The sequence below is a fragment of the Muscardinus avellanarius genome (genome assembly GCF_963383645.1).
Source record: "Muscardinus avellanarius genome assembly, chromosome: 9".
NCBI lineage: Eukaryota > Metazoa > Chordata > Mammalia > Rodentia > Gliridae > Muscardinus > Muscardinus avellanarius.
The window spans coordinates 83,376,712-83,396,994 of record NC_137795.1 but is presented as its reverse complement, the minus strand read 5'-3'; the positions used below and the strand labels follow the sequence as shown (position 1 = coordinate 83,396,994).

Sequence of the window (20,283 nt, the reverse complement as noted above, 5' to 3'; positions counted from 1 at the left end):
CGGAGGTCAAATGCCCCTGGGTTCCATCCCAGACCCGCAATAAATAAATAAATAAATAAATAAATAAATAAATAAATAAATAACAACATCATCTGTACTTCTCTAGATCATTCTCAAGGAGCAAGACATGTTGATGTTGCAGCAAGGGTTAAGACTTGGAGATTATCATGAGCCAGCAATTCAATTGAAACACTCGCTCATTGATTATAAAAGCAATAATATGTATTGAATCATGTGCAGTGGCTGGGATAGATGTATGAGGGTGATTATTAGTGTATTGATGAGTGGCTTAAGAATTGAGGCAATTGTGCTTCTTCAAAGAAATTTGTACTCTGAACAAAGTTGAATAGCATAGTTATAGGAAAAAATAAAAATGGAACACAGCATAAAATGTATCTTTGAGCCAGGTGTAGTGGTGTACACTTGAAATCTCAATTCTTGGGAGGCTGAGACAGGAGGATCACAGGTTTGTGGCCAGCCCCAACTTAGAGAGGCCCTCTACAACTTAGTGAGAACCTGTTTCAAAATAAAGAATGAAAAATAGCGCTGAGGGTGTAGCTTAGAGGTAGAATCCCTCTGGGTTCAATCCCCAGTATGGCAATAATAAATAAAATAAAATAAAATAAAATAAAATTAAAACAAAACAAAATAAAACGTGTCTTTGTGTGATAACTAGATTCTTACCACTGCAGTCCTTCTACTTAATATCTCATCAGTAAACATGTTTACCAAAAAATCTTACCAAAAATGTCTCTGTTTTCTGGACTTATACATAATGTAAACTGAGCTACTCAAAACATTCAAAGAAATAATCCCTAATGATCTACCCATTTCCTTATATTTTTCTGCTTCTGGAAAAATTTTAAAAATATATATATGTTGAGAGCAGTACCCTATAAAAACCCTGGAATTCAGGTTAGAAAAAATATATCACAGGAACAGTGACCAGTAAAGCAAGCTGCTAACAGCAATAAAGAATGACAGTTACTATTGGAAATAAACTGGAAACTTATCTACTGGGTGCTAGCAGGACATAGGGGTGCAGAAACTTACAGGAAAAAAACTGTAATAGAGTTGGTTTTACATCTCAGAAGAGACCTTGTTTAGACTCTATGTGTAACTTCCCTGACCTAGTGTACAACTCAGATTTAGCACTGTGAAAATAGATGACTGACATCAATTTTCTCCTAAATTTGTTAAAGTATCAAATTGCAAAGTCAAGTATTTACTGTGTATGCCAGTGTTAGAAGATACTGGGCCAAAAACAACACCCACGGTACTGTCACTAACCCTCTCCTTCAATAATTTATCTGACTAGTGGCATAAAACTTACACATGTACAACAATCAGCAACCAAGATGTATAGTAAATATTTTAAATATAGTGATAAACTATATAATAAAGTGTTAATTAGACATGAGTGGCAGATGACAACATTCCAGTGGTACAAAAGGACTTGGGAAAGAAAGAGATTGGTGAGAGGTGTCATAGAAATATACAACAAAAATGAAGAATTGAAAAATATTTAGCCAAACAGACAAAAACAGAGAAGAGGATAGAATAAATTCAAGGAAAAGAATGGAGGGATAGCTGGAGGACAGAGATTTCTAGTCTTAACAGGGAGATTCATATTCTTCAAAGATTATATATATATATATATGTATATGTATATGTATATATATGTATATATATGTATATATATGTATATATACATATAGACATATATTTATATATATTTTTTACAAAAAATGTCTTCTATATAAGAGGGTGGTGGTTAAAAGAATCCTTTGCTTAACAGAACTTTTTTTTTTTTTAGTGTAAAGGAGATGTTCAATTGTGGCAAAACCAAAACAATCAAAGAAAAAGCTTGTGCTGAAGTGATTAGAAAAGAATACCAAAAACTTGGCCCAATGAGGTAAGATACAGAGCAGAAAGGAGGAAGAGAGAGAGAGAGAGAGAGAGAGAGAGAGAGAGAGAGAGAGAGAGAGAGAGAATGAAGAGGAAAAGGAGGAGGAGAGAGAAGGGGAATACCAAGTGTTCAGTTGTAGAGAAAGAGAAGGAGGACAGGGACAAGAGGAGGGAGGGAGGAGCTCAAGCAGTCATTCAAAAACAAGCACTTAAATAATGTGCAAATAAGCACATAATTGTCCACAAGGTATTAAAACACTTGGTTAGTAACCCAAATTGCTAAACATTGGCAAAACACATACCACTGTCTAACTAAAAACTTTCAGGTAGAATGAGAGGATGCTACAAGACCTCACAAAGGATCATGGTCCTTTTCTATACCTCCTGATGCTTTCAAATTACTGACATATCCAGTTCTTACAGTGTTTAGTGCTCTGCTAAGATCACCTTTGGTAATAGCTCAGAGATTTCACAAATACCTTGATGGAGAAAATAAATAACAGCATTGGAATTTTCCCACAGGTATCAGGAAATTGTGACCTTGATCCTCTTCATTGTAATGGCCCTGCTGTGGTTCAGCAGAGATCCTGGTTTTGTTTCTGGTTGGTCTGCACTTTTTTCAGAGTAAGTGCTGTATGTTACGTTTGTCAGAACTTCCTGCTTTATACTAATCTTTTCTCCTGCACAATTCCTGTAACGCTGAAAGTTTGTATGAGGTTTTTATTCTTCCGTTCATTTGAAAAGTTATTTTTATTTGTAGTATTTTCTGGAAACAATAATTACAAAGAGTGAAATCTAAGGTTAGATTTCACTAACCTTATAGAAAGAATACCCATATTCTACTGCAACTAAAAGCCATGGTCCTTTAGACAAGACTATTACCAAACTTACAAAATTGAAAACACGGGGCTTGGGTTTCATGCGTGGCTTCCACTTACTTTGGGAAATTTGATAATCTCTATTTTTATATCTGTAAAATGGAGATAATAGTAGCACTTGGAAGAGTGCTGCTTTTTTCAATATAAAAAATACTATGTAAATGTTTGTCATAGACCAGCATGATGGTGTACATGTGAAATCCCAGTATTTGGGAGACTGAGACAGAAAAATTGCAGGTTAAAGGCCAGCCTCAACAACTAAGTGAGATCCTATTTTAAAAAATAATAATAATAAATAGAAAGATCTAGGTGTTTGGCTTGGAGGTAAAATGCTCCTGGGTTCAATCCTCATTACCAAAAAGAAAAAAAAAAGGGGGGGGTTTGTTATGTGTTATAACAAATATATGCAAATAATGTCATCCAGTGCCTCTTAATAATCTGACATAAATTCATGTTCTAATTTTTTACAAACTTATTTTTTAATTCTATAAAGGCCTATTTATTATGTTCAATTTCTTGTCTTTCTTTCCCTTTATGTACATTTTCTTCAGGTAGAATAAATTCACTAAAAATTCAGCCCAGCCACCATTTCATAGATAAGAAGTTCCTAAATAAGACTGATTTTAGATGTTAATGCTGGAAGGCAACTAGAGTTAATTTTAAATCTCGATGTCTTCTGTGCCAGCAGTCATTGCTGAGTCATATCAAGCAAGAGGGAAGATCGCAGCAAAATTTTCTAAATTAAGAGCCATCCTACATGTCAATATAAATAATTTGGTTTTGAGCTTTGTGCTCCCGATCTTTCACTGAAATATTCTAATTCCTAAATTCAACAGACTTCTGCCTTGGACTTCCTGCCTTACATTCTCTAGCAAGAATCTTTATAGTTTGGAACAGAAACCAAAATTGTTAGAGTCAGATGGATTCTGGCCACAAAAGCTAAAGAAACTCTTCCCTCCCTGAATTGGAGCTTCTGTTTTTAGTCACTGTCAATATTTTAGGAGGTGCAAAGTCCGAATCAAAATTTCTAATCACTGTACAAGCTAAGCTATGCAATGTGATAGCAATTTTTAAAAGATTGGCTTCAAAATTATGGAACCAACCTAGGTGTCCATCAGCAGATGAATGTATTACAAATTTATGGGATATAAGCACAATGGAATTCTGCTCAGCAACAAAGAACAAAATTATGTCATCTGTAGAAAAATAGATAGACCTGGAGAACATTCTTTTAAGAGCGATTAGCCAGTCCCAGAAAGTGAAGAGTCATATATTTTCTCTCATATTCAGAAGCTAGGAAGTAGTTAGGATACCATAAGGACAATAGATAATGGAGGAGAAACTCCAGCGGCAGAGGTGGTCTAGGGGAGCAGGGGGAGGAAAATTGATGAAGGAGACACTTACATTGACATTGTGTATATATGTGAGAATATCAATGCCAATCTTAATATCTGGAAGAGAAGGGAGTGGGGAGGGAGCCAGAGGGAAGCTCACCAAGTTCTATCTGGCCGTAGGTCCATATCACTCTAAACTACATCATGACGTGAGACTACAACGCACAAATAGAAATATATTTAAAAAGAGAATCTGCTTCAACTTTATAAATGTTTTGCTTCCCTTAGGAGTAAAAACTTCATCTTGAGAGATCTAAACAAACAGTATCATCTAATTATTCAAAGCAGGTTACTATCTATTAGTTGATCAGTGCTTTACAGTTTTACAATAGAATCTAGATCAACAAAAATAATAATTCTCCCTTTTATAACCCAACTCCTACCATCCAAGACATGAAAAATCTTTTTCTAAGCACGAGTATGTAGGGACTAAACAAAATCAGACAACAGATAATAATAATAAAAAAAAAACAGGCAAAAACTCCAACATGGAATTCAATATAATCTGGAGAAACCATATGGGAAGATCACATAATTCAGGAGATGCTTTGTTTGTAACTGGAAATCAGTGTATTTGTTATGGGCAGGTGCTCATGTCACCTGGCATTGAGAGAGAAAACAATGGAAATGGGAACAAAGGTTTTGAGGGGCTGTGAAACATAAACCTAATTGACGGACCCACAACAAATAAAATCTGCATAAGCCTAATGTTTTAAAATACTAAAACATTCTTCTTCAAAGTTAGCTAAAAATAAGTTATAATAATAGCTTTAAGTCTTTAAAAAATACATCATTCAATATTTACGCCTTTGTTTTATTTAAAGTAGATAATTTGCAGAAAATACTTGTTACATAGAGGTTTTAAGCATTTAGAATTTCTAGAGCTAGTATGATGTATTAAGATTTATAGCTACCGCCTAATGGTTTCATTCCATCTGCTGAAATCTGGACTGAATTCAATGTGTCTTTTCATATAAAACAAAATACAGTTACATGATGCCTTGCCCAAGCTGGCAATAATTCAACCAATATAAAATAATAAAGAAAAAGAAAAATTTTAATTATTGGTCAAGTTGGTAGAATAAATTATGCTATTGCAGGTTTTTAGGCAATAAGGAAAGGAAACAAGTCCCTATTTAAGCAAAGTAAACTGCTTTTTTGTTGTTGTTGTTGTTGTTGGTATTGGGGTTCCTGGAAGCCCTTCTGCCTCCGGGCTACACTCCCAGACCTATTTTTACATTTTTATTTGGAAACAGGGTCTCCTAAGCCAGCGCGCATGGCTGGCTTCGAACCTGCGCGATCCTCCTGTCTCTGCCTCCCAAGTGCGGGGATTACAAGCGTGCGCCACCACACCTGGCAAGTAAACTGCTTTTAAAAATTGTTGGGTTGAGAAAGATAATGCATTTCTCTGATTATTCAGATTTTTCGAGTAAATTACAAAAGCTGAGAAATTCCTGTATCAAGAAACATTACTGAGTTACAAGACAGACTAATAATCCATTCAACATATGTACTTCTTTGCAGGCTACAAAACTGCACTTAGTTAATACTGCTATCTCCTAAAACTGTTTTCTAATTATTTACGCCTTTTCCATTTATATCTGGTCTCCAGGTAATTCTTAACTGTTGAGGCTTCTGGGAACCCTTTGCTGGAATGGCTTGGTGATTCTAGGACCCCATCTGTTCCTGAATCACTCTTAATTTGTATAGTGATCACTTATGAGCATCTCATAAGCCATCCCCAAAATTAATATTCTTGATTGATTTTCACAGACTGCAAGGCATTAAATGGGTTGATTTCATTTCTATGACATGGCGAGGACTTATACCTGCAGAAGCAGGTGTTATATCTTAGAAAACAGATCAATTCCTTTTCACAGTTTATGGAAGAGTTTGGCAGGGCTCTAGCAACATCATCCCTTGCCACAATTCAATAGGAGGATGTTAAAAATCAGTTATACGAGGTTTAACTACTACAACAATTGTTTCAGCCTCAATTCCCTGCCATTATCATTAAAAGAAATAATTCAAAGAAGAAATTGTTTAACAAATATGCAAGCTTACCTAAAAGGGAAATTGGTCTTGTTGAACCAGTATGCCAGTACCTGTGTATGTGTTATTAAAAATGAGGAAAATATATGAGAACAACAGGAATGTGGTTTGAGAGAATTGATTCTAGTAAATTATGTCTTTTAACTGAAAATCCAAAGATTTTTAGAGGATATTATCCAAAGTAAATAACTATACTCCCACTATCACTGACATGCTATTAGCTTAACCAATTGGTGTTTTAACTCATGTACAGCCTTAATGCCACTTTTTGTTTCTTTTTTAATTTTTAATTGGTGCATCGTAGTCATACATCTTAATGGGATGCAAGATGGTGGAGACATATATGCACACATCACGCAATTAGTTCCTACACAATTTCTACCCCATTCCCTTCCCATCCTCCTTCTCATGTTTGGCTTGGTGATTGACATTAATATGTTTGTTAAAGTACATCATGTGCATTAGAGAATTTCCCTCTTCCCCCTCCCATCCATTCAGTTAGGTCGCCTTATTTGCTCATCTATAGTATCTCCTTCTTCATCTAGAGTTCCTCCTATGACCCATTTTCTCCCTAGCTTTCACATATTAGGGAAAGCATCCAATTTCTTATTTTTGTAACTGACTAAGTTCACTTAGCATAATGTCCTCCAGTTCCATCCATTTTCCTTCCTCACAGACAGAAAAATCAGTCCTTAAGTTCATTTTGAACAACAAAAATACCAGAATAACCAAAGACATTCTCAGGAACAAAAACCATGCAGGAGGAATCACATCACCTGACTTTAAACTATACTACAAAGCCTTAGTAATAAAAACATCACGATACTGGCACAAAAACAGATATATAGACCAACGGAGCAGAATAGAAGACTCAGAAATAAATCCACACACTTACAGCCAATTTATTTTTGACAAAAAGACAAAAAAGATACACTGGAAAAAAATATAACCTGTTCAACAAATTGTGTTGGCAAAACTGGCTAACCATAGGCAGAAAAATGGAAATAAATCTTACTTCCTCACCCTGTACAAGAGTCAATTCAAGATGGATCAAAGACTTGGACATTAGACCAGAGACCTTAGTTTCATTTTTAATGTACATATTTTTTTTTCTTTTTTTCAGGTACCCTGGTTTTGCTACAGATTCCACTGTTGCCTTACTGATAGGACTCCTTTTCTTTCTAATACCAGCAAAGATATTAAATAAAACTACACCTACAGGAGAAACTGGTAGAGTATCATTTATAACTCTGATTGAATGTGATCAAAAAGAAAATAAATCTCATCAGTTTCATTTAGTACTTAGAACAGGAGGAATGCCCATGCTGACAAAACCCTGGCTTAACACACCCTGTTTGCACATTATACCCCATATTCAGCCAGCACGTATCCTTTACCTTCAAGATGGATCACCTTACTTTGCAAAAGGTAGATGTACTGCACAATGGTTACGACTCCGCTACTGACCTGTGATAAACCTGCTTCCCCTGCCATAATCAGAGTTAAACTTACTATGAGCAAGCAGAGAAACAAGACCTTGGAAGTCACTGCTTCCTAATGAGCTCTTGGTAGTAAATGTTGAACATCTAAAAAGGTGATGTGACTTTTAAGAGAAAGAACATTTACTGCCTGCTCACAGTTCTGGAGGAAAGGAACATCAGTACCACATGCCCATAACCCAGGGTCACAACTGAAAGAAAAAAAATTCAGCGGGAGACTTCATTCTATTTATAAACATGGACGGAGAAGCGTGCGTATTTGCATGAGCACATTACTCCCCCACATACGTACGCCTACTTCAACCTTAAAATAAGGTTCATTCATGTCATTGTTTCATACCGACACAGCATGCTTTCTGTAGTGTGAAACAGATAGTTTTTAGTAGTCAAGAACTAGTAGGGTTGTGGAATTTGGGTTTAATTTTGGTTTTCCTTTGTTGTTTTTTTCCTGGGATGGGACTGGGATTTGTGCACTGGGGTTGGCCTTCCTTAATCCTATAATCACCATTCATAAGTGATGAATGCATCAGAGGTAGAATGAAATGCCTTTTGTCCTTCACTTGAGATTAGAATATCTCCATATATGTTAAAGAGATTTATTACTATAAGACCATGAAGACTCAACTGTTGCAGTCAAAGCCCCAAACCCAGCATTGATAAGTTCCAAGGAACCAATGGTTAAGTTTAGCTTTTCTGGTTTCTACTTCTGAGTTCTTCTCTGAGATGGAGACTTGGCCCTATCCACCTTTCTCTCTTCCCTCATTCTTTAACTCCTTTCCTTCTTCATTCAGACTTTATTTTAAGATGATCAAATAAAAGCTGGGCACGATGGCACACACCTGTAATCCCAGTACTTGGGGGACTGAGACAGGAGGATCACAGGTTTGAACAATTCAAAAATAATAAAATATAAGTGACTAATAATTAAAATGTTACATTGATATCATTAGATTTAATGAAATGCTACAAATATTTTATATAAGAAAGAAATATTTGTTTCAATGTGCTTCGTTACTGGCAGGAGTGGAATGAAAGAATAACACTATAAATGACAGTGTTAGAACTTGTATACATACATTTCAAAATATGATCTAAAAGATTTTTCCAAGATATAGAATTGTCTTTTTTATATAATAGCATGCACTATCCAGGATATGTGGACCAAGTCCAAATCAAATCTTTTCTTTCAAAACAACATAGCTGAATGTGGTAGAACACACCTCTAAGTCTAGTATTTGGGAGGCTGAGACAGGAGTATCACAGATCTGCCTCAGCAACTTAGTGAGACCCGGTTTCCAAATTAAAAATAAAAATAAAAACAAGGCTATGGGCATAACTGGGAAGTAGAATGCCTCTGTGTTTGATCCACAGCACACATACACACACACACACAATATAAGAATATTACAAACTTCCTATGAGATGACTATTAGGATATTGATTAATGTTCATATATTTGTGGCTATTTAAGATATTGATTTGTTATATTGTCATATTTTAGATTGATATTTAACTGAAGGACTTTCATTTTGCAGTTGCTTTTGATTACTCTGCAATGATTACTTGGAAAGAATTCCAGTCATTCATGCCCTGGGATATAGCCATTCTTGTTGGTGGAGGGTTTGCCCTGGCAGATGGCTGTGAGGTAATGCACTGTATGTAAGATACTTAGCAATTAACAAGATTGCTTAAAAGAAGAAGGCAGAGACATTTAAACCTTTGGCATATTCAATGGTTCAGTCACTTAATGATGCAGATTTTAATAGGTGTGCAGTGAGTATACCACAAGGATAAGACAAGGTCAGAGTTCAGGAATTTGTACAGGCTGAAAGCATAGAACACTTTTATGGTTTTCTGGCTTGTCAAAAGAAATCAAGCAAAGAAAATTAAAAAATTCAACCCACAAATTAGTATTAGAAAACTAGCATAGTAAGAAAAAAAACATAAGATAGTATGTAAAGTGATTCCTAAAAGAATAGATTTTTTGTTTGTACTTTTACCTCATTTCATGATGGATTCGAAAGGCTCTTGTATTTCAATATATCATTGTCCTACTGTTGTCAAAAAAAGAGAATGAGAGGTAGGTCTGGTGGCGTACATCTGTCATCCCAGTACTGGAGAAGCTGAGACAGGAAGATCGTAGGTTCGAGGACAGTCTCAGAAAGTAGTAAGACTCTCGTTAACCTAGCAAGACCCTGTTTCAAAATAAAAATAATAAAATAGGGGTGTGGGTGTAGCTCAGAGGTAGACTGCCACTGGGTTCAATTACCAGCACCATAAAAATAAAAACAAAAAGAGGAAAATAAGAAATAATGTTAGTGTTAAATGTACTTGATAAATTTCTACTGACTAAAGTCTGGATAGAATTTCAAGTAACCCTGTCTAATATTATAATATGTCCTATCTTAGGAAGAAATAAAAACATCATGAGGAAGGTAGACTGTAGTTATGTATTCAGCTAACATAACATAGTGGGTTAGGGAGGCCCTAATCATGCCGGTTACTGCAGTTTATTTGTAAGAGAAGCATCAAGCATCGTCTCTGAATGTGCCATGAAAATCTTTTACAATAATTAAAAAGCTCTCATTGGTGATGTAAACCTGGATTTCCAGTACTTGATATTCTGAGACAGAAAGATCACAGTTTTGCGGCCACCTTTAGAAACAGTGAGCCTCTCTGAAACCTATTGAGATCCTGTTTTGAAATAAAAAATAAAATAGAGCTTGGGATGTAGCATGGAAGTAGAATGCCTTTGTCTCAATATTACCTTCTGCAAAAAGAAAAAAAAAACTCTACAAACAAAAACACATATCTTAATTTTTTTTTATTTTCATGTGGAACATATTTAAAATGGCAATGGTAGCCCTTTCCCCCCTACAATGAATGTCCAGGTTAACAATACTATATTCATACTTTTACACATATTCGAATGAAGCTCCTCCATTGATCAGCATCAGCCTTCTTCCTCTCCTATCCTTCCATTATAGCTTTGCTGAGGTTTCCCTTCCATTTTTTTTTATTTCAAAGACTTTTGTGTAATACTCAAAGGTTATAGCTGCTCCATCATCAGATTGACAAGAACAGAGAGAGAGGTGTTGTGTCAAGACCTTTGGCTTCTAGGTTACATTTTTATACTTCCTCCCCAAAATGGTTTTCTCTTCTCTCTCTCTCTTCCTAAGAGACTTAGAGACTACTCTTTGCTTCTAAGATTCTTTTTGCCAATTTTTGCATAGTATTTTTTTTTTTTTTTTGGTGGTATTGGGGTTCCTGGAAGCCCTTCTACCTCCAGGCTACACTGTCAGACCTATTTTTACATTTTAATTTGGAAACAGGGTCTCCTAAGCCAGCGCGCGTGGCTGGCTTCGAACCTGCGGGATCCTCCTGTCTCTGCCTCCCAAGAGCGGGGATTACAAGCATGCACCACCACGCCCGGCTACAATTTTTGCATATTATTTTGATACTGATCTTTTAACAAGAGGATATAGTTACTGAAAGTCTTGGAAACTGGCTCAATTCTGAATATCTTTTATGAAAGTATTTTAGGCCTAGATATGGCTTGCCTGATAGATTACTCATTTAGAAATGATAGATAAGACAATTATATGTTTCCAATTTTCCACTACCTCAGCAGTAATAAGATCTGAATTCTGAGAATAATTTCCATTCCTATGTCTGTTTATTTTAACTGCGAGGAAGTCAGGATCAGAAGGCTCGCACTGAAGGAAGCCGGCCCATCTCGCCTTCTTAGAATATCTGTCTAGACTGGAACCTAGAAACTCAAAATTACTTTGAAAGCATAGACCAGACTCTCAAACAAAAAAATAGGAGAAAGGAAAAAGGTGTGGATTTAGTCTGATGCACCAAGATCTCTTCAGGGAGGAATTAGGGAAACCATGGGTGAAGGTTTAGTTTATTATAAAAAATCCTAACATCCAGAATCCAATCTCTGCAAGAATACTCAGAATAATCCTATGCTGATATGGATGGACAGACTTTAGCTATAGACTTAATAAGTCTGTGGCCAATATGCCCCTAGAGGCTGATCTTACACAAGATTTGGAGATAATTCATTTTTATATTTTGTGCAATTATTGGTATATTATAGTCTCACATCATAAAGTAAATCATACATTTGTTTCTAATGGTAACTAGTCTGTCAAATATCCTGAGCCAGATAACACTTCTAGGTGTAAATCGTGAGACAGCAGTTATTGCAATTACTACTTTTAAATGCTGCTAGATTTGTTTTAACATAATTTATTTCTCACAAGCTCCAATTTATTTATTTATTTATTTATTTATTTATTTATTTATTTATTTATTTATTTTTATCCTGGTGATTGAACCCAGGAAATTCTACCTTCAGAAATTAATACTTAAATATTTTAGACTGAGGGAGGTACTGAGAATCCAATACCAAAGCACTGCATGTAGAACTTTGGAATCCTGGGAATGAAGACATGATCCCCATGGTCTTTAGTGAAGGGAGCAACATGTGGTATAACCTTTTTCACATCTAATCAGACATAAATAAAAACATATACATTCTTAAAGCATATACATTCTAGGGTGAATTTATGTTAATGTGACTCAAATAGTATGCTTTCCCCATCTGAAAGTCCTAAACAAATATATATATATATATATATATATATATATATATATATATATGCACACAAATGATACATAGTCCCCATATCTGTGATGGTTGTGCCAACTTTTGAATTGAGGGTTTACTGCTTATAAATAAAGCTTTTTTGATGCCAATCCTAGCTGGTCAAAAGCATATGATTTTATATATGCTGTAATTCATTGAAATTATCTCAGAAAAGGTGGCCTTTATCTTCCATTTAGTGGAGAAACACAGAAAAACACACTTGCTAGTCTGAATGCAACTCATTTTTCAGATTATGTAACAATGAATCAATGATCAGCATGTGATCCAGTTGACTAAAACAAAAGGAAGCCACAAGAAATGGATTAATAACTTAAAACTGCTGAGTGACAACTGAGTGACAATTATTTCAAATATAAAATTTTACAAATGCTGAATCAAAATATCAAAATGATATAAATATAAACTAATACCAAAACAATATCAAAAGAAAATAGCATGGTTTTCAGATATACAACCCTTCCATATACCAATTCTCAGGAAGTTATAGAAGGATGCGTTTTCCCAACAAAGAGAGTAAATAAAAAAAGAATCTCATAAAAAGGAGAGGAGAATATAATTCACAGGAACAGAGGTTTCAATACAATAGTTGACTAAATTTAAAGAACATTTAGTCCAGATGGATCAGGAGGAGGGAATATTACAGAATAAATATCTCTATGAGGGAACATGAGAAAAAAATCCCTATTACCAGATAAATTTGTTTATTTGTGGGGAAGTTTTCCATTTTTATTGGGGAGTGAGTGATAAATTAATGACAGGTACTTAGAAAACTAAGCAAACAAAAGAATTAAGCATTTATTTCCTGGGAAAACAAAAAAAAGTAAAATAAAGAAAATAACTATATTCATAGACTGTTATGTAGCTCAACTAGGAATAATATTTATATAATCATATTGGTAAACATTAAATATAAATTTAACCAAAATTGTTGATATGTGGAGTGTAGGGAAATGAAAGACAGTAAATGAGGATATGGTAGATAGTGTAAGAAAATTAAATCCTCATGTAACCTATTAGAAAGCCAGTAAATAATGTCTGTGTGTGAAAATTGAAAATAACACATAAAATTAGAATATTATTTTATAAGATAACTATAGTAATACCTAGATGTAGCTATTAATAGTTAATAATAGTTGAAAATTATTACCTCTATGTAACACAACTTAGCAGTAGGGAGAATTATACCAGGAAGGCTGATTTTTTTTCTCTTAATGCCTCATAATATCACAGAAGTTATTAAATATTCACTTATATTAATTATATAAAATTAAAGTTTAAATGAAAGTAATGCAAAGACAGTTTAATTTTTCTATGGCATACTGATAATATTTAAATGAGACTGGTAACTCCTCCATATTGAAACCATATACATCTACCATACCAGAAAAAAAGGAAAATTGATATTTTAGAAACTGAGTTCTCAGAGCAGATAAAGCTTTTATATGTTTAAATTGTCTCTAATTACAATAAATTCTCAATGAATAACAAATATTGCAAATTTGTTTTCTAGGTGTCAGGACTATCTAGGTGGATAGGAAATAAATTATCTCCTCTAGGTTCATTGCCAGTTTGGCTAATAATTCTGATATCTTCTTTGATGGTCACATCTTTAACAGAGGTAGCCAGCAACCCAGCCACCATTACCATCATGTTTCCAATATTAGCTCCACTGGTGAGTATTTCATTACCCCATCAATGTTCTCTTCATCCAAAAAGTAGTATTTTTGGACTTTGAATGGGTATCCTGTAAATACTTCACAGAGTACCAATACTTTCTTATGACCTTGACACAACAGTAATATTTTCCTCATCAAAGGATCATAATCTTAAGTAAACTATTAATTTTCTCTGACCACATTTGTTTTGTTTTTATTTGGTTTGATGTTTTTCATCTTCAAATAAATGAGTCATTCTAGATCCATTCCAGCTGGAAGACTTGGGACTCAATGTTTCTTGGAAACTTTCATATTTAGATCTCGAGCACTGATGCTTTGCCCTCCAGAGTATCATTTCTATATTTCTTAGAAGTTCCATATAAGTGATTTTAAGATGAATGAGAAGCTTAGCTTACTGCTGATGTGTAGATATCTTCGACACAGTTCATTAATATGTAGAGGAGAATTAAAACAAGAAGTGATTTTGCTAGGAAAGAAAAGGAAAGACTATCTTCTTCCAATTTAACTAGCAATTACAAGAAACAGCTTTAAATAAAATGTTTTTCTATTGTCATGGACAAATTTGGTGAAAGAAAGACACTTTAAGAAGGATTGTCTTTTTTTTAAAGAAAAAGGAAAGAATGTTGTCTTTCTAGAATTGTTCTGCTACCACTTCAAAGGACATATGATGTGAGGATCTTGAGTTGCTGCTTCAAAACAGAAAATGTAAACTGTTGGCAAACAATTTTTAGCAAGATATTTTGGTATTTTTCTTTTTAATTTCTCAAGATAGAGCAGTTAGAAATTATATGATGGATTAATAATAGTAATAACTTATCTTCTGTAATGATCCCTAAGCAAATTTTAAGTTACTTTGTCATAGAAGCAATGAAGTGGTATAATTAGAAGCTCTGGAGCCAGGGGGACCTGAAAGTTTAACTAAGTTCTCTGGCACACCAGCTGCTTGCTTGTTTGGACAAATTCCTTTAGCCTCTCTGGGCCTTAGTGTTTTCATCTGTTGAGGTTATAGTAGCCATCTAATAAACATCATCATAAAAATGCAGCCTATATGTTACATTTTGTATTGTATAATATATTATGTGTAAATACATGTATATATAAATAATTAGCACAGCACCTAACACTAAATGGTAATAAGATATTGCTGTTTTTATTTAGTTTCTGGTATAAATGATACTTTATTTTTCTAAATGAACCAGAATATAATATTTAAGTAGGTGACAGTAACCATGGAAACAAAAATGGGAAGAGATGCTTTATAAATTTCAATAATGTGTATAATTTTATGTCATAGGTTTCAACCTGCTTATGGGAAAGTTTATTATAATTAGTTGGTTCATTTCGATGTTTGATGCCTACCCTTCAAATTTTACTTTGACTCTTTCTTATTGTTTACTATAGGCTGAAGCCATTCATGTGAACCCTCTTCATATTTTGCTGCCTTCTACTCTGTGTACCTCATTTGCATTCCTTCTACCAGTATCAAATCCACCCAATGCTATTGTTTTTTCATATGGACACCTAAAAGTCACAGATATGGTGAGTTAGCTAAAAGATTATGGTCTCATCCAATATACATTGTGTGTGTGTGTGTGTGTGTGTGTGTGGTTTCTTGAATAAGCTCTACATTTACACACTACTCAGCCATCAGGAAAAGAGTGACCAGAGTTCTGTTTTTAAAAGTGTGTGTGCATGACTGGTCATAGAATTATGATCATTTACAATAGTGACAGCCAGATAACCAGAAGTGAACACATCCTTAGAACTTAGAGTCCCAAATACTGAGATAGCTAATGCATTAATACTGGTCTAGAGAAAAGAGATAAACATAACGTTGCTCAACATAGCAGCCTCAACTTCACATGTCAAGGCAGGATTCACCCCGACTCAGATAAAAAGAAGAAATAGAGCTAATGAAATTCACCAGTGAAATAGTGCTGTGGTTTGCCATCACAAATATCTATGCTATACCATTTGTTCTTGAATAAGACTTAGGGCTCAGATCCTGACTGGTGAAAAGGCACCTTACTTATTCAGATCTTAATACTGGCACCCAAATCATAAACAAGTAATAATGGAAAATTTAAGTGATAGCACATGCACATTTTTGCCAAATGGAAAAGTAGTGGGAGTTAAGGACTTACTTGGGAATATTCTAGTCGTAATCCAGTTTTCAATATCAACTTTCAAACAAATACAAGCAAGGCTATAACCCAAGTCAGTTTGGTGAGCTTACTTTGTAAATGTATTTCCAAGATAAGTCCCAGCTTCCTTCCTTCCACCCTGATTGCTCTCCCTGATTCCCTAACACATAAAAATTCTGGAAATCTTTCTATGCAGAAGTCATGTAATATCCTTTGGTAAATAAGATGTGTTAATATAATATATGCAATGCCCTATGTGTGTGCTGAAATGAATAAAACTAGGATTTTGGAATAAATGTCTTGCATGGACAGATAGGAAGACCTCTATAATAATCATTGTTTTGTGGCATTATGTTTTATGCAGGGAATTCAGTAGTCAGCAAACATAATATAAAGGTCCAGGTAGTTAATATTTAAGCATCCAAGAATCAGATGGTCTCTTTTAGAAAAGCTCCATTCCACTATTATATCATGAAAGGAGCTAAAGACAATATGTAAACAAATGTGCATAGTCGTTGTTCAATGAAAGTGTGCTAACAAAAACAGATCAGAAGCGGAAGTTTGGCAGCCCTTATTTTAATGGAGATTATTGAAATTGTTTAATAGACTCCAAAATTATGATGTAAGAGCTAGTCACTAAAAATGGATACAGGTAGCATTACAAAATTTCAGCTTGAGAATATTAAAGATTTAACTAATAATAATAAGAGAATATGAAGGATACAGTTACCATCTGGTATCCTAAACCTTATTAACTGAAATATAAAATCACAAAACTACAATTTCAATTTATCACGCAAGGTCAGATTTTTAAGGGGATTTTTCCCTAATCAGTATGATTTAGGAATATTTCTAAGAAAAAGCTACCTGACACTCTCTACCAAAATAATGTTTAGTTGTGGACAGATTTTCTTTTGACACAAATGGAAAAAGACCCCTTTGTTTAAAGAAATAGCAATTGGTATTAATCATTCAGAATGCATGTGAATCTATAAGGCTTTCAGCAGCAGTGTCTTAAATCTCCTGTAGGTTTTCTGTCTGGGAGACTGACATCTGTCCCCTTCTTGTCCTAGGTGAAAGCTGGACTCGGTATTAATATTTTGGGTGTGGCTGTGGTGATGCTGGGCATGTTCACCTGGATTGAACCCATGTTTGATCTCTACAACTATCCTTCTTGGGCTCCTACAGTTGGTAATGAAACCATGCCATGACAAGCACAAAAGTTCTGGCTTTTTCACAGTGACTTTGGGAAGCCATCAAGAATTCACTGTAAGGACAGCATGGGCCTAGTAACACATTAAAATCAAGCATAGTACAGCCTCTGCAGTTCCAGAGAGAGAACATTCACATCCTGCTGTCAGAATGTGGAATGCATATTTCTTTTGTGATGGAACCAAAGAGTGTAGACATGTCTTCATCAAGAAGCTCAATGAGGAAACTTTCATATGGATGGTCTGCATCTTGCTTCATCAGAGGAATAATTTATAGTTTAACTTCAAAGAGATCATTAGGCCATTTACATTATCTTACAGGTGGAGTTCAGTGTAAGGTTTCAAACATCAATTTATTATTTCAGGAACTTCCTATGAAACTAAAATTTATACAAGTCAAAGGGGTATTTGGATAAATCATCTCTATAGTATTTTTCAAAGGAATTTGCTGAAAACCAAAAAACCAGTCATCTGGTATGCAGAGAAAAGTTTACTCCAAATGGAATGTGCATTTCCTCACCTTAAAAATCCAGGATTATGCTTAATATATGTTTCATAAAAACGAGATTGAAATAGTACACCATTCTAAAATTATAGGCTAAATCCATTGATAACAGAAAACTCACATATAAGAATTAATTTCTACTTAACTCCATCAGTAGATTAATATTTTAATACTTTTATTGTCTCGATACTGAAAATGCATTTTGGATAACTATGGATATGCCCATTATGACTTGTAGTATTGGCACAGTAGAGTAGAAAAGGAAGATAAGCATTATAAAACTATTAACACATTTATGCACATAAACTACAACTTTGCTTAAGGTTTATCTTATTTTAGAAACATATCATATGTAAAGAAAAGAAACATAGGAATTTAAATGAGTTATCACTGTGTATATAGAAATAGAAAACAGTTATATAGCTCTATTATATCAAAATTGAAATGAAATACCGGAAGGAAAATAAAGAATAAAAATGAAGCTTGACATATTTGATAATGTGAGAAGTAAATCATTTACAAACTGAAAGAAACAAAAGAAAGCCTAAACATGTAAACAAACAACAAAAGAGAACTTGAAAAAGATTGTGGTCTTATTGGCATTAAACTAATTAAACTAAAAACATAAAACCAAATTTTAATTTGTTTAAATAAATCAAATTAAATTAAAACAAAATAGCCGGGCGTGGTGGCGCAAGCTTGTAATCCCCGTGTTTGGGAGGCGGAGACAGGAGGATTCCGCAGGTTCCAAGCCAGCCCCGCGCTCTGGCTTCGGAGACCCTCTTTCCAAATAAAAATGTAAAAATAGGTCTGGGAGTGTAGCCTGGAGATAAAAGGGCTTCCAGGAACCCCAGTACCACCCCCCAAAAAAAAATTAAAACAAAATATAATAAAAAAATGTTGTACAGCTAGGAAAAGTGGAGATGTTAGGCCACAGAATTCTCATGCTAAAAATAAAATATAAGACAAGGTAAAATAAAGCTTTTCTAAATTTTTCATATTTATAAGCACCTCTATGAATGTTAAAGATATGGTTTAATTTTTTGCAAATAAAATTATTTATTAAATTATTCTTGAAATTAAATGTAAAGTGAGTTTTTAAATTAAAAAATTTAAAATAATATATTATTCGTTGTTCATGCTTATTTATGTTTTATCATCAATGCAAAATTAATAATTTTAAAGAAAAATTGTCCACTAAAATCTTAGCATACAGTACTGCTGCTTTGTAAAAATTGTCCAAATTCATTCCATTTACTTGTTCTCTATGTGTTACATATGTAGTTATGATCCACAGTATTGATCACATTCTGGTCATTCAGTGTATTCCTGCCAAATTTTATTACATGGTGGATACATTTTTATTGTGAAAAGTGACTTTTCAAATTATAATGAGTAACTTTTGGAATGGGTAGGAATTGGGGAAAGGGTAAATGATGTGGGCATGGATGCCTCTACCATCTACTACCCCATTAAGAAAAATACAATGCACCAATAAAATTTTTTTAAAAATAAGAGTGAAATAAGCATTTCAGCACACACACACACACACACACACACACACACACACACACACACACATATATATATAGTCATATTGGGATGAACCCCAGGGGCATTCTACCTTCAAGTTACACCTCAAGCCCTATTTTTATTCTTTTATTTTGAAACAAGGTCTCACTAAGTTTCAGAGGGCCTCACTAAGTAGCTGACGCTGGCCACAAACCCTCAAGTCTCAGCCTCTCAAGTACTGGGTTTACAAGCATGTACCATCACACCTGGCTCAACTTTAATAATTTTAATGAATTTTATTTTTAGTAGCTATCAGCTGAATATATGAAAGGTAATACTTGGTTAAAATTTGTTTAGTTGAATCCTACAGTTTTCTTGTCACATCTTTATATTTGGCTGATATGTCAAAAATTATACTTTTTGCAGCCGGGTGTGGTGGTGCATGCTCATAATCCCAGTACTTGAGAGGTTGAGACAGGAGGATGCACAGGCTTGAAGCCAGCCTCAGCTACTTAGTGAGGCTCTCAACAGCTTAGTTAAACCCTGTTTCTAAATAAAATAGGTTTGGGAATGTAGCTAAGAGGTAGAAAGCCCCTGGGGTTCCATCACCAGTATCACACCAAAAAAATTATATATATATATATATATATGTATATATATATATATATATATATGTATATATATATACACACACACACATATATATATGTATATATATATATATATATAATTTTTTGTGTTTCTTCCATTCTCATTACATTTCTCAAGTTCTTTTACTTTGTGGATTATGTAGTATTGCCAAAAATTTTTATAAGGTAATCCTAAA

The 20,283-nt window shown here is 34.2% G+C and overlaps 1 protein-coding gene across 1 annotated transcript in view; it reads left to right on the top strand.

Moving 5' to 3' along the window:
• Positions 1-17,440, top strand: part of SLC13A1 (solute carrier family 13 member 1) — a gene marked incomplete at both ends in the record, with an annotated part of 98,779 nt that extends 81,339 nt beyond the window's left edge. Inside the window, 7 exons of the mRNA XM_080701336.1 lie at positions 1,817-1,915; positions 2,431-2,532; positions 7,356-7,462; positions 9,267-9,376; positions 13,920-14,081; positions 15,487-15,624; positions 17,303-17,440. Coding sequence (XP_080557462.1) covers positions 1,817-1,915; positions 2,431-2,532; positions 7,356-7,462; positions 9,267-9,376; positions 13,920-14,081; positions 15,487-15,624; positions 17,303-17,440 — 856 coding nt within the window. The remainder of the gene's footprint in view (positions 1-1,816; positions 1,916-2,430; positions 2,533-7,355; positions 7,463-9,266; positions 9,377-13,919; positions 14,082-15,486; positions 15,625-17,302) is intronic.
• Positions 17,441-20,283: the final 2,843 nt, after the last annotated feature.